The sequence below is a fragment of the Candida parapsilosis genome, contig 006110, assembly GCF_000182765.1.
Source record: "Candida parapsilosis strain CDC317 annotated contig 006110".
In the NCBI taxonomy this organism is placed as follows: Eukaryota; Fungi; Ascomycota; class Pichiomycetes; order Serinales; family Debaryomycetaceae; genus Lodderomyces; species Lodderomyces parapsilosis.
Window position 1 is genome coordinate 512936 of NW_023503284.1, and position 25888 is coordinate 538823.

Sequence of the window (25888 nt, forward strand, 5' to 3'; positions counted from 1 at the left end):
TCCGGGCGACATTGAAGACAACATTTAATTGAAAAGATTCGAGTGTTGTGGCTCAATTTGCCCCGAGAAAAATGCTAGAAGCTTCGCCAACATTTTGTTGGGTAGAGGAGCGTATAAAACGAAAGGGACAGCAAAGGAAAAAAAAGCGGCACTGGATATACATCTATTCTTGAGCAGTATACGTGTCCACTCTACACACACCAAACATAACAATGGTTTCAGCAGAATTCGAAGAAAAAGTATGTCAATTGATGCATTGGTAGTGATAATATTAATTGCCCTGGAACTACTCAATTGTGGAATACTAACAGATACAAAAGGCAAATACCGTGTCCAATTTGGCCAAAAGACCATCCGATGACGAATTGTTGAAGCTCTACGGTCTCTACAAGCAAGCTACCGTTGGTGACAATACTACAGACAAGCCAGGTACTTTTGATTTCAAGGGTAAGTACAAATGGCAAAGCTGGAAAGATTTGGAGGGAACCCCACAAGAGGAAGCTGAGAAGAAGTACATCGAATATGCAGTGGAATTGATCAACAAATACAACAACTAGAGGATTAGATAAATGTATATTGAGTATCAATGCTAGTGGAATAATACATTGTCTTTTTGCGACACTTGCTACGGTTTATCTTTACTTCTATCTCTATAATAGCTTCCTTTCACTTCTATATCTCGTCTCATAATCTCATCATTTCATCACGAACTAGCTCATAACATCCCAAAAAGATTGCTCCACCACAACTGATCCAACACGTTCTTGGTACAACACCTTTCCAAAAACTGGACCAACCTTCCTCTCGAATCAATTGAGATATAACATGTACAAATCCGACTTTTTCGTTACTCAACATGATTCTTGTTTTGATAACGTCCAATGGAGTGGTGAGAGCTGCAGCAACTCCTCCTGCCACCATTCCACAAATTGCCCCTTTTAACCCCATTGAAACGGGCTGTAATCTAGTGTCAGTAGTTGAAGACCAAGCCTTTAATTTTAACCACTCGTAAAGAGGGAACTGAATGATGGTAAACGGTATCTCCCTCATGATTGTACTGTTCCAACCACGGTATAGTCCTCTGATTATCCCGCCATGTTGGTTGTTGTTCATTATGATATGTTTGAAATTTGACCAACTGGAAGTCAACCCCATATGACTCGCTTGGGTTCTTTGCTTGATCACTTCGGCTGGAACACGAACTATACATGCCATAACTTCTCCTAAGGACGCAGCAATCATGTGACGATAATTGGGTGACGAGACGTAAGGCTGCAATTTTCGTTTCACCGTATCGTATGTGACAAAGAATAGCGAAGCTGATGGAGCTGATGCAATGACACATGATCCTAGTCCTCGATATATTCCTTTATAGCCTCCATTACGAAAGAATCCTCCTTTTGCTTGTAATCTGGTCTTGATTGTGTCAATGGGGAAAAATGCCACATCAGTAGCAGTTCCAGCACATGCACCACTCTAGATACGAGTGTTAGTGATTTGAAAAACAAAGGGAGAGCAGCACAGAGCTCTTCTTCAATACTGTAGACATACGACTAACGACACAAAGAAAGTGGGTTCGGTTCCTTGCATCTGGATAAATTGATTAGCACATTTGAAATATTTTTCAGCTGGTGAGTGATTTTGCGTATATTTTACAAATTGAATCGATTTTGGTTCAATCGACAACGGACCTGGTTGCGAGACACTGAAATTCACCAACTGGATGGGCCAAAATGAGTCGAGAAATGCTTAACCTGTGATGATGACATGTCAAGGAATACATGATCCTTAATACAACGTGCTATCTCGGGAAGGAGATGTTACATTGCACCATCTTTTCCCCCAATTAAACAATCCGGTACCAGAATAAGGCCAAAGTTGCTTCTCCTTTATACTCTTCACCTAAGCTCCATTGATATATTGTTACAACATCATGGGCTCTTTAGCATTGGAGTGTGTATGCTTGATGAACCCGGTAGCGACAAACTTTTTGGTCACACACGCACGCACGCCCATTCATTCCCTCTCCTCCTCCTTCTCTTTTCGAAAAATCATCCCTTTTTTAATCGAAGGGTGTTCTACTCCACCGAAACTCACATTTGCAACCCTAATTCCCAATGTTGAAATCGTTACCAACTACATTACGCTCTGTTTCAGTAAAGAGAATTGCCTCTCAATCATCGAGGTTAAGATCAAGCATTGCGCTTAAGTCAACATGCCCTAGAGTGGTTGTTCCTGTTTTAGCTAGATCATTCCATCAAACAGCAATTGCTTTCAATCAAACACCAGAGTCGGCATTGAACGAAGTTGTTAAAGCAGAGAGTAAAATTTCCGAAGCTATACCAAACGAATTGGATCAAGTGTATCAAGATTTTTTGACTACTAGTGGTTTTGAAGTTGTCTCTACTCCAGGAACTGCTAGTGTTGAGTTGGTGAAAAAAGATGCTGAAACAGGTAATATTTTACATGTCTATTTTGACATTGATGAAGTCACGGATATTCCTACCGAAGATTTGGCAGCTTTAGAGTCTGGCGATTTAGAAGAAGAGGCAAATCAATTAGATCAATTGTTGTGCAATGTTAAGATCCTTGTTGAAAACCCATCGAACAATACAGGCTTGTTTTTGAATTTGTTTTTACAAAACACAGAGTCTTCTTTTATGATTGACTTTGTCAATGTTCAGGATGATGTAAAGTCATTTATCAGGGCGATCAAGGAGGAGAATGAATTCATTGACAAATTTAAATACCAGGGCCCTAAATTTGCAGAGTTGGATGAAAGCTTGCAAACTGAATTTGAAAACTATTTGGTTGCAAAGGGAATTGATAATGAATTGGCAGATTTCATTGTTGCTTTCAGTGATTTCAAGGAAGAAAGCGAATACAGAACTTGGCTCAATGCTGTTTCTAAATTTTTGAATTAATGTCTACTCACCTGAAACATGTATATAATAGGAATAAAGACTAGTAATACCATGAGTACGGTAAACATGTAGATTAACAAAAGCTATAGAGAAAGAAGATGAAAATTATAGGAGATAGAGCACACCAACTTTAAAATCATAGCATTTTCTATTCATAATTCAACAAACACCCTCCACCCACATTTCTTTTACCGTTTTTTCCCTTGTATTATATCTCTTATCATCAATGACAAGACTTCGTCAATGTCATCCAAACAATCAAGGGCAATGAATCCACAATCCCACTCTTGGCTTAATTTCCTACCCTCTAAAACCAATTGATCTGAAGCCAAGTCACTATTGACATGAGTACAGATGATCCAAATTGGAGGAGATCTGGCAGTTGCAGTTGTGGTTGTTGCTTGCTGCCCAGCAGATGCATTGGTGGTGGCATCATTGGTTGTTTTCCAAAAACTTTTTAAGGCACTCTTGAATGAAAAGACATCATCTTCTTGACCTTTTTTCCAATTTTCTTTGAATGAAATGTACTCTTCCCACGCATCATTAAGTGCTGCTTTGATTGAGGGCAAGAGGTTGAATGTATGATTTTTTGGTAGTTCACCACCACCACTTTGATCGTCATTGTATTTTGGTGGTGCAAAGCTTGGTATTGCACTGTAGACAAAAAAGTAGCCATTAACGTCTCCATTCAATTCACTAGCTCCGCTAGCCACCAAAAGAGGACTTGTGGACACTGGTCGTCGTGGTTCATTGGCAAGGTTGTGCAATACGTCTCGATCCAAATTTGTGTAAAGCGATGCTTCAAGATACGGAACGGTTTTGTCAGGGTTGTATCCCGGAGTGTCTATAAGTTCAACTAGTATCGGAGTAATCACAGATAGTGATGTGCTGTAGTATTGATTTTTCGAAAAGATGTTCTTACCTGTAGTTGGCACATTACTATTCCGTATGCTTGGTGGTAAAGTCAAATGTGAATTTGATGTCAATGGTTTCCCTCGTAATATATCCTTAGCCCTTTCAGATGATGGCTCGTAGTTGAACAAGTTTGGGTTGAGGTATGTGGTTGGATAGTAAGTGTCATTAAAATTTCCCAAAATTAGTTTGGAGATAATCGACGTTTTGCCTGATTTGGACCCACCAAGAAACGCAAGCCTTACCGGGTTTGTTAAATTCAAGGGTTTGGCGGCATCATGAAGTTGATGTGGATCTGTTTTTTTTTGTAATGTTGTCATATGGGACTGACTCTTGACACTCTACTTTCTTCCTAGAGATAGCCACTCGGATCAGATGAAGAGAAGATGTCTTACGAACTTGGGAATTGATCTCAGCTTTGTGTTATCACTATTGCAAGCTCCGATAAAAGATGATTCTACCCAACAAATTTCATTTCGATAGAGCAACACTCAGTATGGACTATTTACGCAGCAGAAGCAGAAGCGTCCCTTAAGATGATTATATATACCAGACGATTCCTCTACTTATACTTGCTACGGTAAACTTCTTCATTTTTCGTTAAACTCAAAGATACGTCGATGCAAGCGAGATTTTAATCGAGATCCTTCCACACGAACGCGCCACAAGATAGGTTTAGTGTAAACCAGGACAGCCTTTATACTCAGACGCTATACTGATCTGTGTATTGGCATATGGAGAGTCTATAAAGATTGCAGGGGCTGAAAATTGTGATCAAAGTGCAATGGAATATGGCATATAACACATTAGTTGTGGACAAGTCCAACCATTGAGGGCACAAGGACAATAAAAAGTCTAAGGCTAACACCGCAGCTGCTCTGAGCATGGTCCGAGAAATCTTATGGCTCCTCGTCTTCAACTAGGAGTACACTAAAAATGAATCTGACGTCTGTCACGTGATTAGGGCTACACTCACTCGCACCACAACTTCCAATTAGGCAAAAGTGAAAAAAAAAAAAAACACAACTAGAGTTGGTCCAACCCGCCCATACAACCACATCATACATACAACAATGTCATCAGAATCATCAATTTCATACGCTGCGTTGATCTTAGCTGATGCTGAGCAAGAAATTACTTCCGACAAATTATTAGCCATCACCAAGGCTGCTGGTGCTCAAGTTGACTCCATCTGGGCCGATGTTTTCGCCAAGGCTTTGGAAGGTAAAGACTTGAAAGAATTGTTGTTCTCTTTTGCTGCTTCTGCTCCAGCTGGTGGTGCTGCTGCTGCCGGTGGTGCTGGTGCCGCTGCTGGTGGTGATGCCGGTGCTGCCCCAGCTGAAGAAGCTAAGGAAGAAGAAGCTGCTGAAGAATCTGATGATGACATGGGATTCGGTTTATTCGATTAAGCGGGGTGTCAACTGAGAAGTAGAGGAGTGTGAGGAATAGAAAGAAAGTGGTTGTTTCAAGATCAGGGTATTTACGATTCATGACTATTGACCATTTCTTACCAATTCATGTAGTATAATATACACGATATTTAATACAAATGAGATGTAAACGCTGTGTGGTATTTATGACTTGACAGTGATTGATGTTTCCGTCTTCAATGTCTTGGCACTTCTGTTCCCCGTGACAGCTGATCTCTTTGTCAATCTGACTTTCTTCTCATTGAGTAGAGTGCCATCTCCTTCGTCTTCTATCTCCCGCTTCACACTCACGCCAACATCTACCACATCACCATCCGCTTCTTCTTTCTTGACTTCAACAACATTGACACCATTGTTCAAATCACTCAAATCTGCAGCAAACAACACCGACTGAGCCCAACCAGCATAATCACCAAAAATGTCCTGAAAAAACAGTCTTATATTATCGTGCATGGCCTTATTTAATGTCTTTGATTTGCCTCCCTTGAATTTGAAATCACGTACAGCTATCTGATAAACATGAGTATCGATGGGCACGATATTTGATTTATCCAATGACATCAAGCATATGCAATCGGCAACTTTGGGCCCCACACCCGTCAATTGTAACAAAAACTCATGAGCTTCTTCATAGGATGCATGACGTAAGTTGTTCAACTTTGTGAGTGTTATATCAGGATACTTTGCATTGTCAGTGAATTTACAAGCTGTTTGATAAATGTACTTGGCTCGATATCCAAATCCCAAGTCGCGTAATTTTGTCTCGACTGAAGCATCAGTTGATAGCTGTTGTGGACTTGGGAATGAGTAGAATGAAATACCACCATAGTCATTGATATAGTTGCCAAAATGAAGACATAGATTATCGCACATCTTCAGGATTCGCTTAACGTTATTGTTTGATGAGCAAATGAATGATATTAGACATTCCCACGGGTCTTGTCTGAGCGTACGTATGCCACTGAATAGATCAAAAGGCGATTGTTGCTTCACTTTGGCAGTGGTGATGTATGGTTTATGGTTTTGTTTCCATTGCTGATACAAGTCGATAAGTTTCACGTCAAGGGCAAAATAATCCTGAATGAAGTCAAGGGTAGCTTCACCACCAATATGTGCGTCACTTGATTTGTTTTTCTGTTCTGCCATCACTTGGGAATAGTAAATATGATCTTTATCTTGTTTCAACAAGACGATTCGATCCAGTATGGCAAATGACCATACATCATGTATACATTTCCATCGGAAAGTTTGACCACACCGCAACACTTTTGCTAAACTCACTTCTGCTTCCTTGAGTGGAAGCTTGTTCCATATAAGTTCTATCGTCATGACTGAGTTGGTTGAAGTGGAGAGTGAATGTTTTCCAATTTCAAATTTTCTTCAGAACTTATCTGCTTACATTCATACGCGTCAGTTTCCCAAAAAAGGAAAAAAAAACAGCCGCACAACTCTACATGATATGGTTTGATAATACAAATTCTAGTAATGCAAATGATGGCAAATACATATTAGCCAAAGTGTCCAACACGGTACACAGTCACGTCGTTCAAAAATTGTCAAAATACTCTTTAACAAACAATGAGCTCCTTTTGAATCTTTTTTCCAGATACTTTTCAAAAATCGCCTTGTGATTTTTTTCAGCAAATCGACAGTTTTCCAACAATTGTTCCGCCAAAGGTCTCAATTGTCGTTCGGTATACCCGCTGTAAAAGACATGAGCTTCAGTCCATTCACCACGATTCAACAATAATCGTGAAAGATATTGTGCACCCGCAGCCAACCAGCTTGGTGGCGATGCGACAAACCGTGCATCCATCACCGTGATTTCCAAAAAGTATTTAGCCAAAGTTCGAGTTTCATAATCGTAATCATCAGCTTTAGATGTGCGTCGAAGGAACGACATTGGGCCTGGCCACCCCATATCAAATTCCAAAACATCAATCATGAAACGTTCAGCTTTGAGGAACTCATCTATTGAGTATGCGTTATCGGCCATAAACGCAACTTCTTGTACTGTGGGACAATTAATTTCTTCGTATTTAGCAGCAATGAAAAATGCAACTGCGCCAACCAATTGAAATCTGCTTAATGAAACTTTACGTTTGGAAAGGAATCGATCAATGTAGTTGACAGTGAGGAAAAGTGTCTCCGGGAGTAAGTTGAATTTACCATGTACCTGAACCACCCAATCAATCAATACTGCCCTCATGCCCCATCTCAACTCATCTTGCATTGTATCCATGTAATACGGGTCTGGTTTATACTTTTCTTCCAAACTACGCATGTAGTTGAATATTTCCGGCGCATATTCAGCAACCATTGAGGCGTCATAAGTATCCTCATCATTTTCGTCCAATGTTGTTCTTGAAAATTGATCAACCACTCTTTGTAATTTCATCTTGATTGATAGATCCCACAACGGCTTCATGGGTGTGACAGCTTCAGTACGATGCTGACGGTTGGAATGGGAGTGCGATTTGGAGGTAGCTTGCTGTTGCTGCTGTTGGTGGTGGTGGTGGTGCTGCTGCTGGCGGTGGACTTCCTCTTGTTCATGAATAGACAGACTGTCGTCTTGCCTAATTGTAGTCTCCATTGAAACTTCCTTCTCTGTTTGTAAGTCGTCATCATTTCGTAAATTCTTTGTGTATAGCTCTGCAATACTGTCTCTTGTAATGCTTTGTTTGACGGCAATTTGATTTCGTAACTCGCGATCATCATCATCTTCTTTTAATCTATAGCTGGTATCGTCAAGCTCTTCACTTGTAAATCTGTCCTCTTCAATCTCCTCCTTGAAGTGCGTTTCATACTTGTCGCGTGAGCGTAATGGCTGTTGCTGTTGTTGATGCTGCAGCGGTTGGTACCTAACTTCATCATGTATTCTATTGTGAAGATCTTGGACTTGTTGATGCTGTTGATGATGCTGGAGTTTATGTTGTTCATGTAAATGCAATTGAGAATGTGTCAGCGTCGGATTCCTATTCTCTTTATCATCGCTAGATTCAGCCAAGTCATCAGACGTACTTCTCAAATCGTCATCGGTATAATCGTCACCAAATTCTCTATGCGATACTCTCTCCAATCGTGGTTTTTTATAATGATGGAGAGCTTGTGTTGCTTGTTTATAGATTTGTACTTTTGGTTGACTCAAAGTAGCTCCTGATGTAGCTACCCCACTGCCAATACTGCTGTTGCTATTGCTGCTACTGTGCTGGTGGTGTGAGTATGGATATGACTGTTGTAATGGAAGATGCAGATGCGCTTGTTGTGATACTTGTTGTTGTTGAGACTTGACACGGGATTTGTAATTCTCTTGTGCAGTTAAATCGCTCAACACTTCCCTATGTAGTGAACCCAAATGTGAATCAGACAATCTTGTCGACTTGTAGTTGGATCCTGACGCGGTTTTGGTGGAGCTGTTGGTGTTTGCATTACTGTTGTAACTACCACCAATATTGTGATGCATGTTTTGATTATGAATATCTGACTTTGATTTGAGGTGGCGACTTAGTTTATTCTCATCATTGATGGTTTTATATGACTTCATGATTAGGTGGTGGTGATGATAGAAGGAGGAATCAATAACGGTATGCAAAAGAGTCCGAAAAAAAAGAATCAGTCGATAGCGCAAGTTCCAATCAATCTAATGGGTGTAGGGTGGTAATCGGGACCTGTTGTGGTTCTGGTAATGGTGTTAATGAGTTGCGAAACTTTTTACAATTGATGTGTGTTGTGTGTACAGTTTGAATTGTTTTGGTGTTTCTGTGATGAATTGTTGTGATTTTTTTTGTTTTTTTTTTTTTTTTTCGTGCTTTTGTTTATGCTAGTTTGTTGTTGACAAGACAAGACAAATACAAATAATACAAAGTCAAAGAGGAATGTAAAGGTGGGTTGAGGTGGAGGGTAATATGTGATGGTATTCTGTGTGAATTGGATGATGATGCTACTTGGTAGTAGTAAAGTTTAGTGAGTACAATTGAAAAGCGAAGGACGTATGAGTTGGACAATAGTAGATATTTGTTCTAACCACTTTCTCTTTGGTTGTAAAGAGAATGATCTAGTGAATCAAGAAGGTGTTAGCAATGTAAGGACAAATAGATCTGTGAAATTGTGAAGGGATAAGGAGAACAAATCAAAAGAGAGACTGATGGAAAAGAAGTGGATATGAAAACTATACGAACTATTAGCAGATTATTCCTACTGTGTGTGCATAGGTGTGTGTGTGTGTGTACGTATGCCTGTTTTGTGTGCTTCTCCTCCTCCTCCAACTCACTCTGTGTCTCATTGTGTTTCTGCTTGTATGATCGTACAGCTTTCAACTTTTGTTCATTTGTTTTGTTTACTCTTTTTGGTGTTTTGTGTATGTGGGTGTATGTATGTGTGTGTGTGTGTGTGTGTGTGTGTTTATTTTGAAAAGATGTCGAGAATACCACAAAGACACGAACAATTCATTCACAGTTATAAGTAAACAAACCAATGAACCAACTCCCAATGAAATCTCTTTCTCTCTCTCATCCGTACATTCACAGTCCTACGACAAGAAACTGTAGCAGCATAGCTGCTGGCTATTACTAGACTACTTCCACAGCACCTTTCAAACCACTAAAGATGATAAAATAAATAGAATACGAAACAAACTCTAAATTTAGCCTCAAAAGCATTACTACCCTTCCTTTTTCCCCCTCCTTCCGCCTTCAAAGAAACTTTTAGTAAGTTTAATTGTTGCACATTGATGTAGTCCATTTCTTGACTATCAACAAACTTAAAGCATATAGTATAGATTCTGGTTCAATTTACTCCATGCTTTATTTGAAAAATCAGATTTAAGTCACGTGTATAACTCTGTGTGGCCCAAACTACAAACTGCACCTCGAAAAGTCCCACTTTGTGATGGGACGGTGAGACTAATGAAGTCATTTGGGTAAAATCGCATTTGTATACCGCATCTGACTGAATCTACATCTCGCCACCACTTTTTGTCAAATTTCCCACAATTTTTGTCATAAACTTGTGGTAAGATCTTAATATCTGCATAATGTAAAGCAAAAGCACAAAGTTGTTTTTTGACATCTTAGTCGTGGAAGAGTGTCCAACCATTTCTCTACCTCAAAATTTCTTAGCCACGTACACAGTAATCGTTGCTAGGCTATTGCTTTTCAAACTATGTATGCTCATTGAGATGTCATTTGTGATGGAAGAGAAATACCTTGTCTGGGCTGTCTTCGTAGTAGCAGTGACAGCAGGAACAATATTGGCTATTTTGAAGTTGAGAAAATTGTCAACCATACAAGATGAGTCAAAACAACAAAAATTATATTGGCTTATCAACCAAATTTATTGGGTGTCGGTAATAACTGGGTACAAGTTGACTCAGTATATTACCGACACTAACCCCAGCTCCGAAGGGGGCTGGAAAAGAATTATGGAGTGGGTAGCTGTAATGTGTGGTATATTACTAGCACCTAAAATTGTCCAGTCAGAGTTTTCAATGAAAGTTTTTGCATATTGCCTTTGTGGATGCGCAGTACTAACTACATTATTGATAGGATTTCTCGTAGAGGATGGTGGAAACACAAGGAGACTTTTATATATGAATTGTGGATTAGCAATTGGGGGTTTACTTTGCGAAACGAAGCTTACTAAAAAGAGAAAGGAGAAGTATGTGATTTTTTGGATCTGCTATGGGATAGTTTCAGCTGTTATGCTAATAGTGGCACTCCTTTTGGATCCTAAAGATGAACCGAGAGGGAATGTTCTAACTTACTTTGCGTTTGCTGGTTTAGGTACGATTATGGGGACGTTAATACGTAGTTAGATTTGATCAATTGATTTATTGCAAACTCAACAAGGTAAAGTCAACCTCGCTAAATTTTTAGAAGTCTTGGCAAGTTATGATGACGCAACCAGCGAATTACAGCAACAATTTTTGAACTTGATCAATCATTACAAGTCAGTGGTGGGACAAGAGGGGTGGAATCAAGTGTTGAAATTCGTTAGTCCTACGTTGAGAAATAGCTTAGATATATGATCGAGCGATGCAAAATGGGAGGAGTTTTCCAAAAAAGAAGAAAAGGGTCGACATTAGATAACAGTTGTGTGATACCATTGAGCACAAGGTGTAAGTAACCTCAATTAGTAGTTTATAGATATATAGGCGAGAAAAAGTATATAGATGTATAGGTGAGAAAAAGTATTTAGAGTTCAATTATAAAGTGGTAAAGAGGTGTAGAGTACGCAAGGAGACTGCTTCACAGCAGTAATGGACTGAGTCTTTATCAAAGTGCGAACTTGCAATGAGTTCACTGCTCAGGTTACAATTCAAACTTGTTTGTCAATCCGTATTGTTGAAACTCTCTAGTAATAGAAAAATACGCGTACGCAATTGGTGATGATGCATTCTTTAGAAACGGTGGTGTTGGTGAATCGTGTCCAGGTGTATATCTACTAACATCATTCTCCTGTGCTCCATTGTCATTTGTGTATGCTGACTATAGTACCATATTTATGGGCAAATCTTTGTCACCTTCATCAAGTAAACAAGGCAAACAGTTACTATGCAATGAAGTAATAGAGGTTATTTGTGTGTGTACTGCCACTTGCTCCTGCTATGCTGAAATGCAAATTTGAACATCACCACAATCATTATAATCTCCAAACATTCAATGAATACGCTAGTTGGATAAAGACTCAGCATCCCCGTTCCACCTTCGTGGGCGGTTTGTCATGTGTAGGATTGCAAAAGTATATTCATCAGCCACGAATATGAGACTCCCGTGTTGCACTTCTTATGTTGACAAATATTCCTTAACTGCATCACCCCACGAGTTCTTTTTCTTATAGAACGCCATATCTTGTGGCAACGAATCAATGCCATGAATAAGCTCTTCGCCCAATTGTTCCTCATTCTTGAGTTTATCCAAGCTAGTTAAATATGTCCGTACCGTCATCACTACTGCGCCCGTTCGGGGTAATCTCGTCAACACTTGGCGTTCACATCTCAAGAAACATCCATTGACGAAATCAATATCATTAACAAACAATTTCGTCACTTCTTCTCCCTTTCTAGCATGGTTGTTCAACGTGAAGTAGTCTCCATGTGTCTGTATTGACCAGTTATGCCTTACCCACAAATCGGTTGGTTTCAAATTGTTGAAAAATTTATGCATCGGGTTGTGTAATCTTGACTCGTATTGGGGGACCAATGTATGGATGTAGGAGATCGGTTTGTTGAACAATACACTAGGGTCAAATCCGGCTGGGAAACCCACAATCGATGATCGCATAATGTACTCTTGTTCTTTATCATTTGGATCATCCTTCAATAACAATACGAAATCTTCTTCCATGTTGGATCCAATATTGACCAATAATTGTTGTGGCCGTAACTTATGAGCATCTTTTTCAAACTTGAGTCCGTTTATTTTATTTTCAATTACTCTAGTTTTTGAATCCAATTGGAAATATTGTGGAAACCTTTGAAGGTAAAAATCGCAAATTATATTGTAGAACTCTTGAAGTGCTCTAATTGATCTGGAGTCTTTATAAATGTGGGTTGTCTGCCTAGGATTAGCTTTGAGAGATTTTGCCTTTAAGGTTGTTACTTTGAGGTAAGTGTTTTCAATCAATAACCATTCATTAGGATTCTTTGATATGTTCCTAACACCGATATTTGGATTGAAATTTCGTTTACCAACAAAAGGACGTATGGTTAAAGGTAGTTGCTCTTGCCATTTGAATTCCGCATGTACTGAAGTGACATGCTCAAGAAGTGGGTGATGGTGCCGTGGCCCTATCCTTTTAAAAACCAAATATGCTGTAGATACAATCACTAGAAGCATCAACTCAATTAGCAGTAGCTGAATCATGGTTAGTGGATAGTGTGAAGAAGAGTGACCTTTGTAAATAAGAGAGCAGCTGCCAGCTCTCTTGTATCTTGTTGTAACTTTACTCCGCTTTCGTTTTTGGCATCAAAGTTGAAAGTGCTTAGCGGTGACAGGCGCAATTTCTCCTTTTTTAGATGCGCGCGATAGATACCAAAAGTTACCCTAGGTTACAAATGCTTCCCCATTGAATAAAAAAGATTTACTGGCATTCGTCAACTAAGAAGAATATGGCTTCTGCGTCCTGGAACAAAACATTGACAAAGTAATGCTGTATAATGGTCAATTTTTCACATGATATTGACACCAAGTCACTGCACGAAGAGCCATTCACCACAATAAATGCCACAGCCACAATCCCCAGCCAGAAAAAGTGTCCGCGAACGATTGTGAACTCGATATCTTACCAGATCTACATATCTGGGTGACATTCGAATATCCATTGAGACCTCAAGTCTCAGAAAGAGGTAACTGGGATAGCTTTCCACCATTTGGAGTTGCCTGGTTTAATTGTAGCCATACAAATTAGTGAAAAAGTAAAAAGATGAACCAATTGTGTTTTTGTGGCCATCTTTTGTAGCAGCAATATTGCATTAGATTCAACTAATTTGTTTGCTAGAGCAATTTAATGTGAACTCCATAAAAACTCTTTTGGAATGAGATAGTTGAAGACAAAAGTCATGAACCCAATGTTTTTGGGCAAGGGACAAAAGTCAGGACATCAAATAATATGAAGGTGATAGGTACTAGATATTGAGCAAAGCGAATTGCCAATAAATTCAATTGATACAAGAACCATAATAGTACAAAGGGAATTTGGTCAGTGTTTGAAAATATCCTTAGCTCATGATGATTTTGAACAATGAACATTGCTGCTTTAGGCACAGGCTACTTACAATAAGCACCGAAAATGCGTTTGATTGGTGTTTAGAAATTGTTGATAAATTGAGCTTCGAGTACCGCTCATGAGACGACAATGAAAGGACAAGTAATGGAAACGGAGTGTTACCAATCAAATGCTTTTATAATGACAAGGTTCAGAGTTCTTACTACCCTCCAATACACTCTAACGGATGGGGTTGCAATAACGTCGATACATTTTTTTTATCAGATCGCACAAACCAGAGAAAGCTACAGAGGAGGATCCATAACATCGGAAATATATTGTTGAATCTATACCTCTTTTTTGATAAAGTTGCAATCAATTAATTTTATTGGGGGATTGTATGATTTTCTGAAAGTAGTACAGTAGTAGTGTCAGTAGCAATGATTCGACATTTGAAGGTATCAGCGATATGCCAGTAGCGGCAATTGCAGTAGTAGTACAAACATCAAAGTGGTCCGGTGCTATTGTATCCGTGTTTCTCTTTTCTATCCATTCTCAGTCCCCAACTTCAACAAAAAAACAGCTTCACTACGAAATCAGACTGGCCAGATTATAAAACCGCAAATCCACCATTACCCTGCATCCATCGGAAACAAATTCAACAAAGTATTGAACAAAGCAAACAATACCAATTTAGCTTCATTATCCTCATTGACACTCATTTCTCGGTCGTTTTTCAATTACATGTTGCATAGCATTTATCGTTGCTCTAACACTTTCTGAACCTGAAACAGTTTGCACAACAGATCCTCTTCCAATTACTTCTCTATCTCTTTTCCCAACACCAATTGAAGAGTCACGCTGATGAATACCTTCTCTTCTGCTGAAAACAGTGGGTTTGAGCCATGGATTCTCGTTCTCATTTGCAGTATCATCATTACTTTCAACATTTACAACTGGTTTCGATTCAGATTGACCGTTTGTTTCATTTGACGCTTGTGGATTCTCTGGAGTTTCTGGTTTTCTGGCATACGGGTTCAAACCATTCCAATTTCTTGCCCATGAAGGTCTCGGAGCTGTCCGACAACATTGCGGGATTCTCGTCACATTCACATCCGCTTGCAGCTCTCCTTCTTCTCTCTTCTCTGGGGGTTCAAATTCATTCAGTTCACGTGATACCAGAAATACAATGGGGCAATTCAAAACAAACTTGACTGTAGTGCGTCCAGTAGTAGTCAACAAGGATGCAAATTCATTTGGATTGTTCAATGTAATCTTGAAAACCTTTTCAAAATCTGCCTGTGCGCTAAACACAAAACTGTGCTCAGAACTCATGCTGAACAGTAAAACTTTCAACCAAAAAGGGGAGGAAACCGATGGGAATGGGGGAGGTAAAACACCAACAACTAAAACCTTTAACTCAAGTGAAGATAAACGGGTTGATTGGAATTTTTCTCTAGTTGTTATTTGATAAAATTCAGTGGTGTATTGTGGGTCAGTAGATAAAAGTGTGTTTGAAACTGGTTGAAATAAACTGTTGTGGAGCTTAAGTGTGTACAAATACGGATCTGTACAAAGGATGAAGACTGGGATAATTCTAATTCGAAATGCTTTATCTGTGATTCAAAAATTAACTGCTTTCAAATCAAAATTAGGTGGGAGGATGATGGTGGTGGGAAAAAGGATGAAGAAAGTTCACCAAAGTTTGGGATCCATTTGGTTCGTTTTATACTCCGTCCATTAAGAATATCAAAAAAAGCCGCCTTAACTGATTTTGTTAGTGAAGATTTGTTGATATGCTTCCAAATTGGTTGTAAAAGAAAATTTGGGTTTTTGCAGACACTAATATGATATTAATGCAGCTGCTTCAAATAGGAAGATGGCAGCTCTGCTCGTCTTTATGAATACGTCAAGTGACATCTGTAGGTTGTAACTATACAACGCTTGCAGTTCGGGTACATTGGTCTGTCTCATTTTGTTGGTATTATCAATGTATTGATGGAAAGTAGTTTTGCAACTCATTGCACCACTTTTTTTTTCTCAGTGTAAAAATTCACCTTTTTACCACCATTCTTGTTATGCTTTCAATTCAACCAAATACCTTTAAGAAATAAATCCAAGGAGTAATACATTATCTTTGCCACCCTTCATCGTGGTATCGGCGTATTGTTATCCTTTTTCGCTTCATTCAAAAAGCATGTGCAAACTTTCAGGATACATTCAGTCGAAACCAAACACCAGATCCTTAATGCATCACACCTAGAATTGGTTTTCTGTGCTTGGTGTAGGCTATATGTCCCAAGTTTGCTCAACCTCGAAACGTATAACGGAGGTTGTTGCTGAAAGTTGTCATTCTCTCATCCAACTGCCATCTCGAATCTCCTCAAAATCACAGTTCCCTGTCTTTATACAATGAAGATCTAATAGGTAGTATGTCCACTTCCATCTAGCAGTCAGTGATTCTTCATTTTCCTCTCCAATGATGTAGTTATTTGCCACTTGCTTCCATATGGAGATATTGAGCGTATAATCAAATTCTTACGCAGCATGAAGCTTGATATCAGTATCTTTGCTAGTCTCAAGTCATTTGGATGGTGTGTTTGTAGGGGGGGTCTATTTGGGTCCATGACAAAATTGGGTTTCGATTAAACGTCACGTTTGGCTTGTCAGCTTTGCAAATCACACATTAATTACAGCAGCTGTATAAATGCCAGCCTCATATTCCACGTTGTAACAGATCTTAAATAGTCTGCGTTGATGATTCGTGTTTATCAAGTGAGACTGGAAAAAAAAAAAGGGAGAGAGTTTTCGTGAAACCACCACCAACATATTCCAACCAATGCCCAACGACAAAGAACTTCATCAGGTTACGCCTGAGCCCGTCTTCGCATTAGATGAAGAAGAGATACTATCCGACACCGACCCCCAACACCATGCCCACCATCACCACCACCCCCATGACTCCCCACAAAAGAAACCAATATCACAATGGTTAATCCCCATTCTATACCGCATGCAAAAATATAGTGCATACACCTTCGTTTCATTCTTGGGTATCCATATAACATCTGTGGTTATCGTGCCGATAATCCCTGTCGATAAAGAAGTGAAACAACAAATATTTTCATTAGCTAAAGCTGTATATCAAGATGTGCCATTTTTTGAACCTATTGCCATTTTTGGTGCTTCATTAGTTCATGTTATTGCTGGTTTGGGGTTGAGGTTGGTGCGTGGGTATAAGAAGCATCAAATTTATAAGAAATTAGAACAAAAGAGGGAAAAGCACAAGGAAGGAAGAGTGGGAGGAGGAAGAGGTGGTGGTTCAAGTAGAGGGGTTGCAATTGCCAATAATAATGATTCATTCAATATCCGTGATGATGATGATGATATTGGTTTTGGTGGACTATCAAACATTTTCGGTTTAGGGTATAGGAAATCCTTCATTTCAAAATTTTTGGGAATCACCCCATTACAATTTTCAGGATACTTATTGATACCCGTTATCGCATACCATTTCTACAAGTTTAAGTATGTTCCCATGGCCATTGAAGGAGATTCATCATTGATCAATTTAGATTATATTTCTTTTGTGTTGAATTTAAAGCATCCTAAATTTCAAAGCTTGGCTTTGACTAGTCTTGTGTGGATCATGTCGTACCATGTGACTAATGGGGTGATGAAGTTGAATTCATGGTTTAGTCAAAAATGCAAACGTATTGGGTTGGCTATTGTTAATGTTGTTGGTGTTTGTGGTATGGTTGCAGTTTATTTATTTAAAAAGGAAGAGATTGATAGTGGAGACTTCCTTGGTAAAGTGTTTACCAAGTACATCAATTCATTCTTGTTGTAAGAGGGAGAGGAGTGTATTTACAGTAGCAGTGTGGTTTGCTTGTATATAGATAATTAATTAATTAATTATTTATTTATTTATTTATTGATCCAATGGTTGCAAAAGACAGTGTAATTTTCTTCTGAATAATCACGGCTTGTTCATTGGACGAGAGAAGAAACGATGCTGCACAATTGCGCTCAGGGAAAATTTTCGATTCCCGAGTTCGCGATGCATTTCAAGACGTAACGAATCTGATAAGGGCAAATTTGCAAAAACACTACAATAATCGAGAATGTTAATTCGTCTAAAAATAAAGCCCTCATATTGCACTAACTAGATAGAAAATATACACAAAACTTGAAGCAAACAAATGATATCTTCTCCCTCCTTCGTCTTGTTGATGTCCTTTCAGAGGACAAATCTTCTTTCCCATCCCACTCACGTAGAAAAGTAAATTTACTTTGCTGAGATTAACCAACATTGTTGTGATTTAGTGATTAGCTATTGTATCCTGAAAATAATAGTGTCTCCTGGTACAGTCCCACTTCAATGTGCTGTCTTTAAGCAGTCACATTAGCAGTTGTTGGTTCACTAGCGGTTGCTTCTGGACCCAAAGTTGGTTTCTTCACCAATCTCTTTGATCTGTAATCTTTAACTGCTGACTTGATGGCATCTTCTGCCAACATTGAACAGTGCAACTTCACAGGTGGTAATGACAATTCTTGAGCAATAAAAGTGTTTTTAATAGCCAATGCTTCATCCAAAGTCTTACCCTTAACCAATTCGGTAGCATACGAACTTGAAGCAATGGCCGATCCACAACCAAAAGTCTTGAATTTGACATCTTCAATTTTGCCAGTCTTTTCATCAACCTTGATCTGTAATCTCATAACATCACCACAAGCTGGTGCACCAACTAATCCTGTACCTACATCAGTGTCATTCTTGTTTAAAGTACCAACATTTCTTGGGTTTTCATAGTGATCAATAACCTTTTCGTGATATGATCTCTTGAATAAGGTTGTGTTGGCAGTGGGTATATTTGATGATGCAGTGTTAATGGCTATTGATGGTGACAAGTGTGTTGTTATTGCCGGTATAGATTGTTTAGCAATATTAGATCTGAGTAAAGTTCTTGAGTTTCTTAAAACGGACCTTGAAATCATTATTTATGGTAATGTTGTGTGTATGTGTATGTGTATGTAATGAATAGTTTGTTCAATAACTTGTTTGAATTGTATGATACGTTTCCTCCTTGATATATAAGTCGCCTAGATGAATGTGTGATATGTAATCTGATTAGGAAATATACTTCTCCTCTTTTATATAAAGTGCAAAATTTTTTACTGTGTGTGTGTATGTTGTTTGTATGTAAAGATGAAATTCTCCTTCTCTCGTGTTAAATTCATCCCAAAAAATGAAATAAAACTATGGGACTTACTTTTATATATAGGAATATATACTGTATACTGTGTATACTGTATGTACTATTATGTCATCCCTTTTGTCATTGTACACGACCATTTTTTGTTCATGCTTTATCATTTTCATCTTATTAATTTCATATTTGTTTATAATATTTAGCACTAATTACACTACCCGATAATTGCGAACATTTAATTGGATAGATTAACCGATTCCATCATAGTTTAAAGTTCTAAAACTCATGATCCGGCTCCGAAAAATGGAAACTTTCTTCATTTTTTTATTTTTTTCATTCATTTTTCCTTCGGTTGCTTGTTTGTTTTGAGGGGAAGTAAAACAGCAGTGTGAAAATAGTCACAGACACCGAAGAGGGACAAAGGTTTCTATATTCTCTCTTCTAAAGCGTGACCATCAATCAAATTTTAATGTTGTATTTCTATCCACATCCTTAATACCGGAGTCAAACATCATAAAGAAAAGAAAAGACAAAAATACTAAATCTCGGTTAATATGCACACTGATCGGCCCTAACGCGTTTAATGCGGTTGTTCAGAGATACAGTCTTTTTATTTTTATCTCACACTGAAACAACGTAATTATTCATACCAATGCGACATTTGTTATTCAAACCAACACGACATAATTATTCATACTAATGCGACATAACTTTTGTTTTTATGCCACATTTTATTGCTTACGGTGATATTCATGAACGTCTTCTACTGAATCCAGGTCACAGAGTGACTTAAATATGGTTCTAAGGAGGATTTTGAAAACAAGGACGGCATTTTTGGAAAAGGCTAGTTCGATGACAACCTGACAAGAGTTCTGCTTGAGTCAATTCACCTGGCCATCAGGAATGGCTTGGTTTTTTTTTTTTTTTTTTCATTTCGTATATTCTTTTCTAAAGATGGATTTAGGGGGCATGGTATAGCACAAAAATAAAAGTGCATTCGCGCAGTGTACAAAACTTTGCTCCCGTCGGTGATAAACGTTGATATTTCGGTGATAACAGTGGAAGTCTGTGATTGCAAAACTCTTGATAACAAGAGGTGAGCTACTGAAAAGGTGGTTTCCCGCATTGTTCTGGTATCAATTACTAATTTGTTCTGAATTACACTTTGCTTAGACTACGCACTGTAACTTAGAAACTTCTCTAATCGAGGGTTGCCAAAGACTCAATACCGGATTGGCCTTAACTGCAAATCAGAAACATTAAGAATTACAATCACTCTTGAAACCGCACTCGTGTGCTTTACCAGTTTACGACTCTACTCGGTTACTGACAGATGGTGGTTATCACTGCTTAGGAAAATTCGTAAACGGTTGCAATTACACGGCCATTCGGTCTTGCTTTCCTAGCTAAATGCAGAAAAGAATGACAACTCCTTGCTGGGTTTTGTCTTACTGGTTTCTACTTTGGTGACGTAAGGTAGGAGTTCAATAAACACCAGTCTAAATGAAGCTGAAAACAAACTATATAAAATAAAAAATACGTAAAATATTACACATGTTTTAAATGTAACTATTTACTAATAGCTTTGGTCTAAGCTGTCCAACTTTATTGGGAACAAAAAAGCATACACCATCACCAAATGCTGCATAGTCGCAATTAGTACACTTAGTCCTCTGACACTGGCGTACCCAAGTATTTGTTCCATCCCTGTTAATGATAAAAGAACAAGACTGAGTACCAAAGCATGAGCTGCTTGGGTAAACACATCATCTTTGCTCATCTCTTTTCTCCTTGTTAGTGCTAATACTTTTATCACTACTGTAATTGTGAGCGTAATACATCGCTCCTGCAAACACCGCTTTGACCTGGTCTGGAGTAACCTCAACTTTACCCAGATTTTCAGTTTGCTCCTCAAAGTCTCTTCCATTACAAGGATTACCATCATCCCCATCGTCATCACCATCGCGTTTACTTTGTTGTAAGTATTCTGAATTTTCTTCTGCTGGTTCAAGCATAATTGCAGCAAATTCATCAGAAACGACAAATGTCTTCGAATCATTACCGTCGCTGTGGCGCAACACCCACTTGTCACCTTCTTTCAAGAATGCAGATTCCAACTCATATTTAACCAATGTTCCCGTATTTATACCTTCTGGGCCACTGTCATATTTAGTTACACCAACTAATCTTCCTGTGTGAATTTTGTATGGATAAGTTACCATTGCATTGAGGTAGTCAGCAAATTCACCATCCCACACTGGAGTAGCCATCACCGATATTGATTGAATTAATGCAAAAAATGTTGTTAAAATCCACATTTATTTACTTTCTATTGATCGGATTTATATCTTGATTAAGTGAAAACTTGTTTTGTATAATTTGAATTTAAGTTATTGAGTGGGTTTTCCACTTTGTGCTGAATATTGGATCGATAGATCCAAACTCTTAATCTCACTCGCACATTTCCAAAGGGGAATACCACTAATATTTATATTGAGCTTAAACTACCTTGTTCATAATTCACGCGGTATTGTGTATATTAGGGACACACCCATTAACCTCCTATTGTTTCATTATTCAATATGAAGTTAAATCTTAGGTGTGCCGTATTATCTATCAAAAACAAAAAGAAAGCATTTCTTCACACAATCCTATCCTTGTTTTCGAGGCTTAGTTGAAATGCAATCTTTGGCTTTTTGTAGCACCTATGACTGGCCGTGTATTTAAATTTGTGCTATCAAATGGGGAAATAGAGCTATATACCAAATGCACCTTTTTCTAATGCTCTTTACAAGTTCAGGGGTGGGTAATGGGTGTGCAGTTTCAAATTACCTTTAGATTATCTTTTATGCCGTATGTATGGTGGGCACAAACAAAAACAATAGACAATATTTACTTGTGTCAATTTCAAGTTAAGTGAACGCACTGTAGAGGGGGCTAGAATACCTAATTGTCATTTTGGAGAAGTACTTTTCAATATATTATATATTCTTAAGATTACAAGTAAAACTAACATATGCGAAATTGGGAAATTAGATTATCTATCGTTAATACGGCAAGTGTAGAAGAGAAGTAAGACTAATCCTCATTCGTAGAGTTGAGCACCGGTGACGGGTAAGATTGGAAGTCTGTCATAGATTACATTTAATCGTGCAGAGACTAGTAGAAATTCAAAACACCATCTTAGTAGACCAGCTTGATTTTAAACAAAATTGCCTGGATTGTGAATAGTGAGTGGCTCTAAAAATTTATTCTAAAAGTTAATTTGAGATAACATGATTCCCTATAAATAGATTGTTGTCGGTTAGTGAAATATCCATCGTTAATGTTTTGTGCAATGGCACAATCAAAGCTGTCAAAGTGCGCAATTAATGGAAAACAAAATCACATAAAAACAAGATTCCTATCGCACTAATATGAACAATTATATCGCACTAGTATGAAATAAAAATAAAGAGACTATACTGCCTTAGAGTAGGAATAAGAAGTATCTCTAACAACGTATAAGAAAAAAATCTTACTAGAAATAACCAGGTGAAAAATCTTCACTTGAGTGGAGGAAAACTTTTCATTTTTAGAGTGAGTAAGGCTTTAATATAGAACATGTACTCGTATTTATAGATAGTAAAGCCGAAGACATGTATAAATAACATCATAATCCTTATAGCACAAAAAAAATAAAAGAAATATATTTTGTCAAATGGTATGCAGAACTAGACTCAGGGTACGAAGCTTGTTTATATAATAATAGTATAGCTGTGTATTAATTAGAAAACAAAAAATGTGATTTTTTTTTCAACAAGAGCACTCGCGCCTCAGTACCACTTATATTTTCTCAATTGAGAACTTTCATGATCGTATGATCTTATGCAAACTATCGCTGCATCTACAATAAAAGGACCATTAAATCGAAGTTTAAATTCCAGTCAAAACTGCCAGTATTGGAGTTGAGCTTTCGATAATCTAGAAGGTAATGACATATCAGAGTTGTTAGTAGAATTAGTGGACATATTTGGTAACGTACTTCATAATATTTTTATCAATCTTATCTCATCTAAAATATACTCAAATTCAAGAGAATTTATATCCCTATTTATAATCATAGTTTCTAGGCATGCTAGTCCCCAGAAATCCCTCATCACACACCGAACCATTGTTTCTTCAATACCGCTTCAGTATCGTTAGTCACTAAATGACTAATACCTAATGAAACCGCCACTTCATTTTTAAAGAAATCTGTCAAATCCGATTCCAGTACATCCTCTTTCTTGATTGTAGGATTCACTGCATAGTATAGATTTTCTACACCATTCAAATTAATGATGATCTCATTACTTATAGTCATTGACAAGTTTGCATCGAAAGGCACGTTGCCAGTGTCTCTCTTCTGAACATACTCAGGGATGCCTATCATTAACATGTTTTTGTCGTCATCTAACCATGTATAAGTCAAATATTGTTCTGCTCTTACAAAAGCTTGAAAAAATACTACCGTAAAAATTGTAGTCCAAGTTCTTAACAAATCTCTCATATTTTGTTATTTCAGTAATCTTGTTGTAGTTGTGATTACAGAGTGAAGTTATTGCTAAAGTGTCAGATTATAAAGTGTATATCTTTGATTCATACAAAAAAAGAAGTTATAAAATGTAAGAAAAAAATGCACCTTTATACTTCAAAATCTCTAGTAAATGTTCAAGGTTGACACGTGCATAGCATTTGATAGATATATGGTTCAGAGAATACAGTCTTATTTTATATTTATACCAGCGCGACATAATTGTTCAATTGGCCAACATATTTCACCATATTTATCCTGATTTATACAAGCCTGATGATATTTGCTACTAGACTAAGGTAACAAGCTAGAGGGCGCTAAACAGTAACAAGTTGCTGCTCCCATTTTTAATTTTTGGGTTTAGCCTTTCCTACTTTCATTTCACAAAAGTTTTGCTGTTATTTTCTCTAGTTGAAAGTGGTCCCCTTCTGATGGAGGAATAATGATTCATACTCTAAAAAGATCTCAGTTCCAAACAGTACTGTATATGGTCATTGCCGTGTTTACAAAATCCTTGATAGCTCTTTAAGATTATTTGCGCTGTTGCTTCTCTTACCCTTGGTGTTAATTGCTCTTTTCTAGATAAGTTTGACAGCTTAACTCTATCCTTACACACCAACCAGAACTCTTCAATTGCGTTTAGTCCCTGTGAATAAGCTGGCAAAAATACTAGTTCCATTCTACTCAGTGCCACCAATAATTCGAGATCGCGACGTTTATGGATGCTGCGTTATCAAGTACCAAATACTTGATCTCTTTAAGTGTCTTGTTTGCTTCAATTTCTTTAAGCACGCCACGCTTTTTAAGTTGGCCATAGGCACCATTGAGTTCACAGATGACTCGACGATTTCAGTTTCTTTTCCAAGTGTAAGCTGTTTGCAAACTGATGTCTGTTGCTTGTGCGGCCTTGTATGCGGAATCCCCTTGCACCATAACTAATTGCCAGAATCTTTGCTTCTGTACCTCAGAGTAGTATCTGTATGGACCCCTTTTACGTTTACAAGTTTCTTCTTGTCCAGAACTGATGTTCACATCTACATCTACACTATCGCATTCCATTTCAGATTGCAGGTTATTAACTTCACTCTCATTTAGACGGAACGCTTCATTGTAGTCACTGTAACTAAAACACGATTCCAATGGGGCTATCTCACTTTTCAGAGCCATCTGGCCTGTGTCCAAGGTAAAGCAATTACAAAGCCCATCCACATATCTGTCTGTGTGTAATTCCAGCCTGATGCTCATTAATACTTACGATTTTATTTCTCTACTTAGAACAAATTCGCATGAAACAAAATTATGTCGCATTAGTATGAAAAAAAAATAAAAAGATTGTATGAATGAAAAATAAAAACACTATATTGTGAAGAAAACGTGGAAGGTAGCGACGATACCAAATTGGGAAGTAATGCTTTCTGAAGAATTTACACGACCTGTTTTTGTAAAATCTCCTATTTTAATCAATTAATAATAATCAGCAAAAGATATACTTTCATTTTAACTCCAACCACCCCCCCTCCTCATGCCCCCCCCTCTCCTGACAGACAATTAGGCTTTAATACTTTTGTGGGGCAGTAAAGCTCATTGATAAAGCTTTTTGATTGCTCATAGATATATTATAGGTGACACTTAAATAAACCTTTGCTCTTCTTCCCCGCATTTACCATAAAACCAATACTCTAAAAATACGTTTTTATCTACTGCTAGACATACTTACTCAACTTCTATTACTGATTGTGTTATTTATCACATTCACTCTTTGCTAAACTGACTTTGGGTTATGTTTGTGAGCCACTAACCAATTCCCCGCCTCTTCCCACAACACAGTATTTTTTCCTAAACCACAAAGAAAAGCAAACCCATAAACTTTATTGTTCCGTTTGTATCTTTGTGTGATTATTTACATCGTAATTGGGCTGGGTGGCTTCTCTTGATCACGTGCTTGTCGGACTATCTCTCCAAAAAGAAAAAAAAAAAAATTTAATTTTTATTTTTTTATCGTTGGCTATTTCCCAATTACTCAAATATACCCCAACTTTCATTCATTTCTATCTCCCCCACTACTGACTTCTTTTTCAAACTTTAATCCTACAAATTGCTTAAAAGAAAGGGTTTCAGGTAATATTAAGTACGACTTATTGCAAAGAAGAA

General features: G+C 37.9%; 15 protein-coding genes across 15 annotated transcripts; 5 read left to right on the forward strand and 10 right to left on the reverse strand. All coding sequences in view use genetic code 12, as the record gives it.

Moving 5' to 3' along the window:
• Positions 1-212: 212 nt before the first annotated feature.
• On the forward strand, positions 213-557 carry ACB1 (long-chain fatty acid transporter; the record flags this gene model as incomplete). The annotated part of the gene is made up of 2 exons (XM_036812007.1): positions 213-239; positions 321-557. 2 exons carry the CDS (start codon positions 213-215, stop codon positions 555-557), a joined length of 264 nt encoding a protein of 87 aa, XP_036668387.1.
• A 127-nt stretch (positions 558-684) lies between these two features.
• On the reverse strand, positions 685-1590 carry CPAR2_702410 (uncharacterized protein; the record flags this gene model as incomplete). Its single annotated transcript, XM_036812008.1, has 2 exons — positions 685-1476; positions 1552-1590. The coding sequence occupies 2 exons, from the start codon at positions 1588-1590 to the stop codon at positions 685-687; spliced, it is 831 nt and encodes a 276-aa protein (XP_036668388.1).
• Positions 1591-2117: 527 nt separating this feature from the next.
• Positions 2118-2924, forward strand: MAM33 (Mam33p; the record flags this gene model as incomplete). The annotated part of the gene is made up of 1 exon (XM_036812009.1): positions 2118-2924. The coding sequence occupies one exon, from the start codon at positions 2118-2120 to the stop codon at positions 2922-2924; it is 807 nt and encodes a 268-aa protein (XP_036668389.1).
• A 188-nt stretch (positions 2925-3112) lies between these two features.
• Positions 3113-4156, reverse strand: CPAR2_702430 (uncharacterized protein; the record flags this gene model as incomplete). Its single annotated transcript, XM_036812010.1, has 1 exon — positions 3113-4156. One exon carries the CDS (start codon positions 4154-4156, stop codon positions 3113-3115), a length of 1044 nt encoding a protein of 347 aa, XP_036668390.1.
• A 753-nt stretch (positions 4157-4909) lies between these two features.
• On the forward strand, positions 4910-5245 carry RPP1B (ribosomal protein P1 beta; the record flags this gene model as incomplete). The annotated part of the gene is made up of 1 exon (XM_036812011.1): positions 4910-5245. The coding sequence occupies one exon, from the start codon at positions 4910-4912 to the stop codon at positions 5243-5245; it is 336 nt and encodes a 111-aa protein (XP_036668391.1).
• Positions 5246-5410: 165 nt separating this feature from the next.
• On the reverse strand, positions 5411-6412 carry OGG1 (8-oxoguanine glycosylase; the record flags this gene model as incomplete). Its single annotated transcript, XM_036812013.1, has 1 exon — positions 5411-6412. One exon carries the CDS (start codon positions 6410-6412, stop codon positions 5411-5413), a length of 1002 nt encoding a protein of 333 aa, XP_036668392.1.
• A 400-nt stretch (positions 6413-6812) lies between these two features.
• CLB4 (B-type cyclin) lies at positions 6813-8810 on the reverse strand (the record flags this gene model as incomplete). The annotated part of the gene is made up of 1 exon (XM_036812014.1): positions 6813-8810. The coding sequence occupies one exon, from the start codon at positions 8808-8810 to the stop codon at positions 6813-6815; it is 1998 nt and encodes a 665-aa protein (XP_036668393.1).
• Positions 8811-10430: 1620 nt separating this feature from the next.
• On the forward strand, positions 10431-11078 carry CPAR2_702470 (uncharacterized protein; the record flags this gene model as incomplete). The annotated part of the gene is made up of 1 exon (XM_036812015.1): positions 10431-11078. One exon carries the CDS (start codon positions 10431-10433, stop codon positions 11076-11078), a length of 648 nt encoding a protein of 215 aa, XP_036668394.1.
• A 970-nt stretch (positions 11079-12048) lies between these two features.
• Positions 12049-13128, reverse strand: CPAR2_702480 (uncharacterized protein; the record flags this gene model as incomplete). The annotated part of the gene is made up of 1 exon (XM_036812016.1): positions 12049-13128. One exon carries the CDS (start codon positions 13126-13128, stop codon positions 12049-12051), a length of 1080 nt encoding a protein of 359 aa, XP_036668395.1.
• A 1549-nt stretch (positions 13129-14677) lies between these two features.
• CPAR2_702490 (uncharacterized protein) lies at positions 14678-15304 on the reverse strand (the record flags this gene model as incomplete). Its single annotated transcript, XM_036812017.1, has 1 exon — positions 14678-15304. The coding sequence occupies one exon, from the start codon at positions 15302-15304 to the stop codon at positions 14678-14680; it is 627 nt and encodes a 208-aa protein (XP_036668396.1).
• A 1504-nt stretch (positions 15305-16808) lies between these two features.
• Positions 16809-17819, forward strand: CPAR2_702500 (uncharacterized protein; the record flags this gene model as incomplete). The annotated part of the gene is made up of 1 exon (XM_036812018.1): positions 16809-17819. One exon carries the CDS (start codon positions 16809-16811, stop codon positions 17817-17819), a length of 1011 nt encoding a protein of 336 aa, XP_036668397.1.
• Positions 17820-18361: 542 nt separating this feature from the next.
• On the reverse strand, positions 18362-18967 carry ISU1 (iron-binding protein; the record flags this gene model as incomplete). Its single annotated transcript, XM_036812019.1, has 1 exon — positions 18362-18967. One exon carries the CDS (start codon positions 18965-18967, stop codon positions 18362-18364), a length of 606 nt encoding a protein of 201 aa, XP_036668398.1.
• Positions 18968-20948: 1981 nt separating this feature from the next.
• On the reverse strand, positions 20949-21500 carry CPAR2_702520 (uncharacterized protein; the record flags this gene model as incomplete). Its single annotated transcript, XM_036812020.1, has 1 exon — positions 20949-21500. The coding sequence occupies one exon, from the start codon at positions 21498-21500 to the stop codon at positions 20949-20951; it is 552 nt and encodes a 183-aa protein (XP_036668399.1).
• A 1820-nt stretch (positions 21501-23320) lies between these two features.
• On the reverse strand, positions 23321-23713 carry CPAR2_702530 (uncharacterized protein; the record flags this gene model as incomplete). Its single annotated transcript, XM_036812021.1, has 1 exon — positions 23321-23713. One exon carries the CDS (start codon positions 23711-23713, stop codon positions 23321-23323), a length of 393 nt encoding a protein of 130 aa, XP_036668400.1.
• Positions 23714-24586: 873 nt separating this feature from the next.
• CPAR2_702540 (uncharacterized protein) lies at positions 24587-24982 on the reverse strand (the record flags this gene model as incomplete). The annotated part of the gene is made up of 1 exon (XM_036812022.1): positions 24587-24982. One exon carries the CDS (start codon positions 24980-24982, stop codon positions 24587-24589), a length of 396 nt encoding a protein of 131 aa, XP_036668401.1.
• Between the last annotated feature and the right edge of the window lie 906 nt (positions 24983-25888).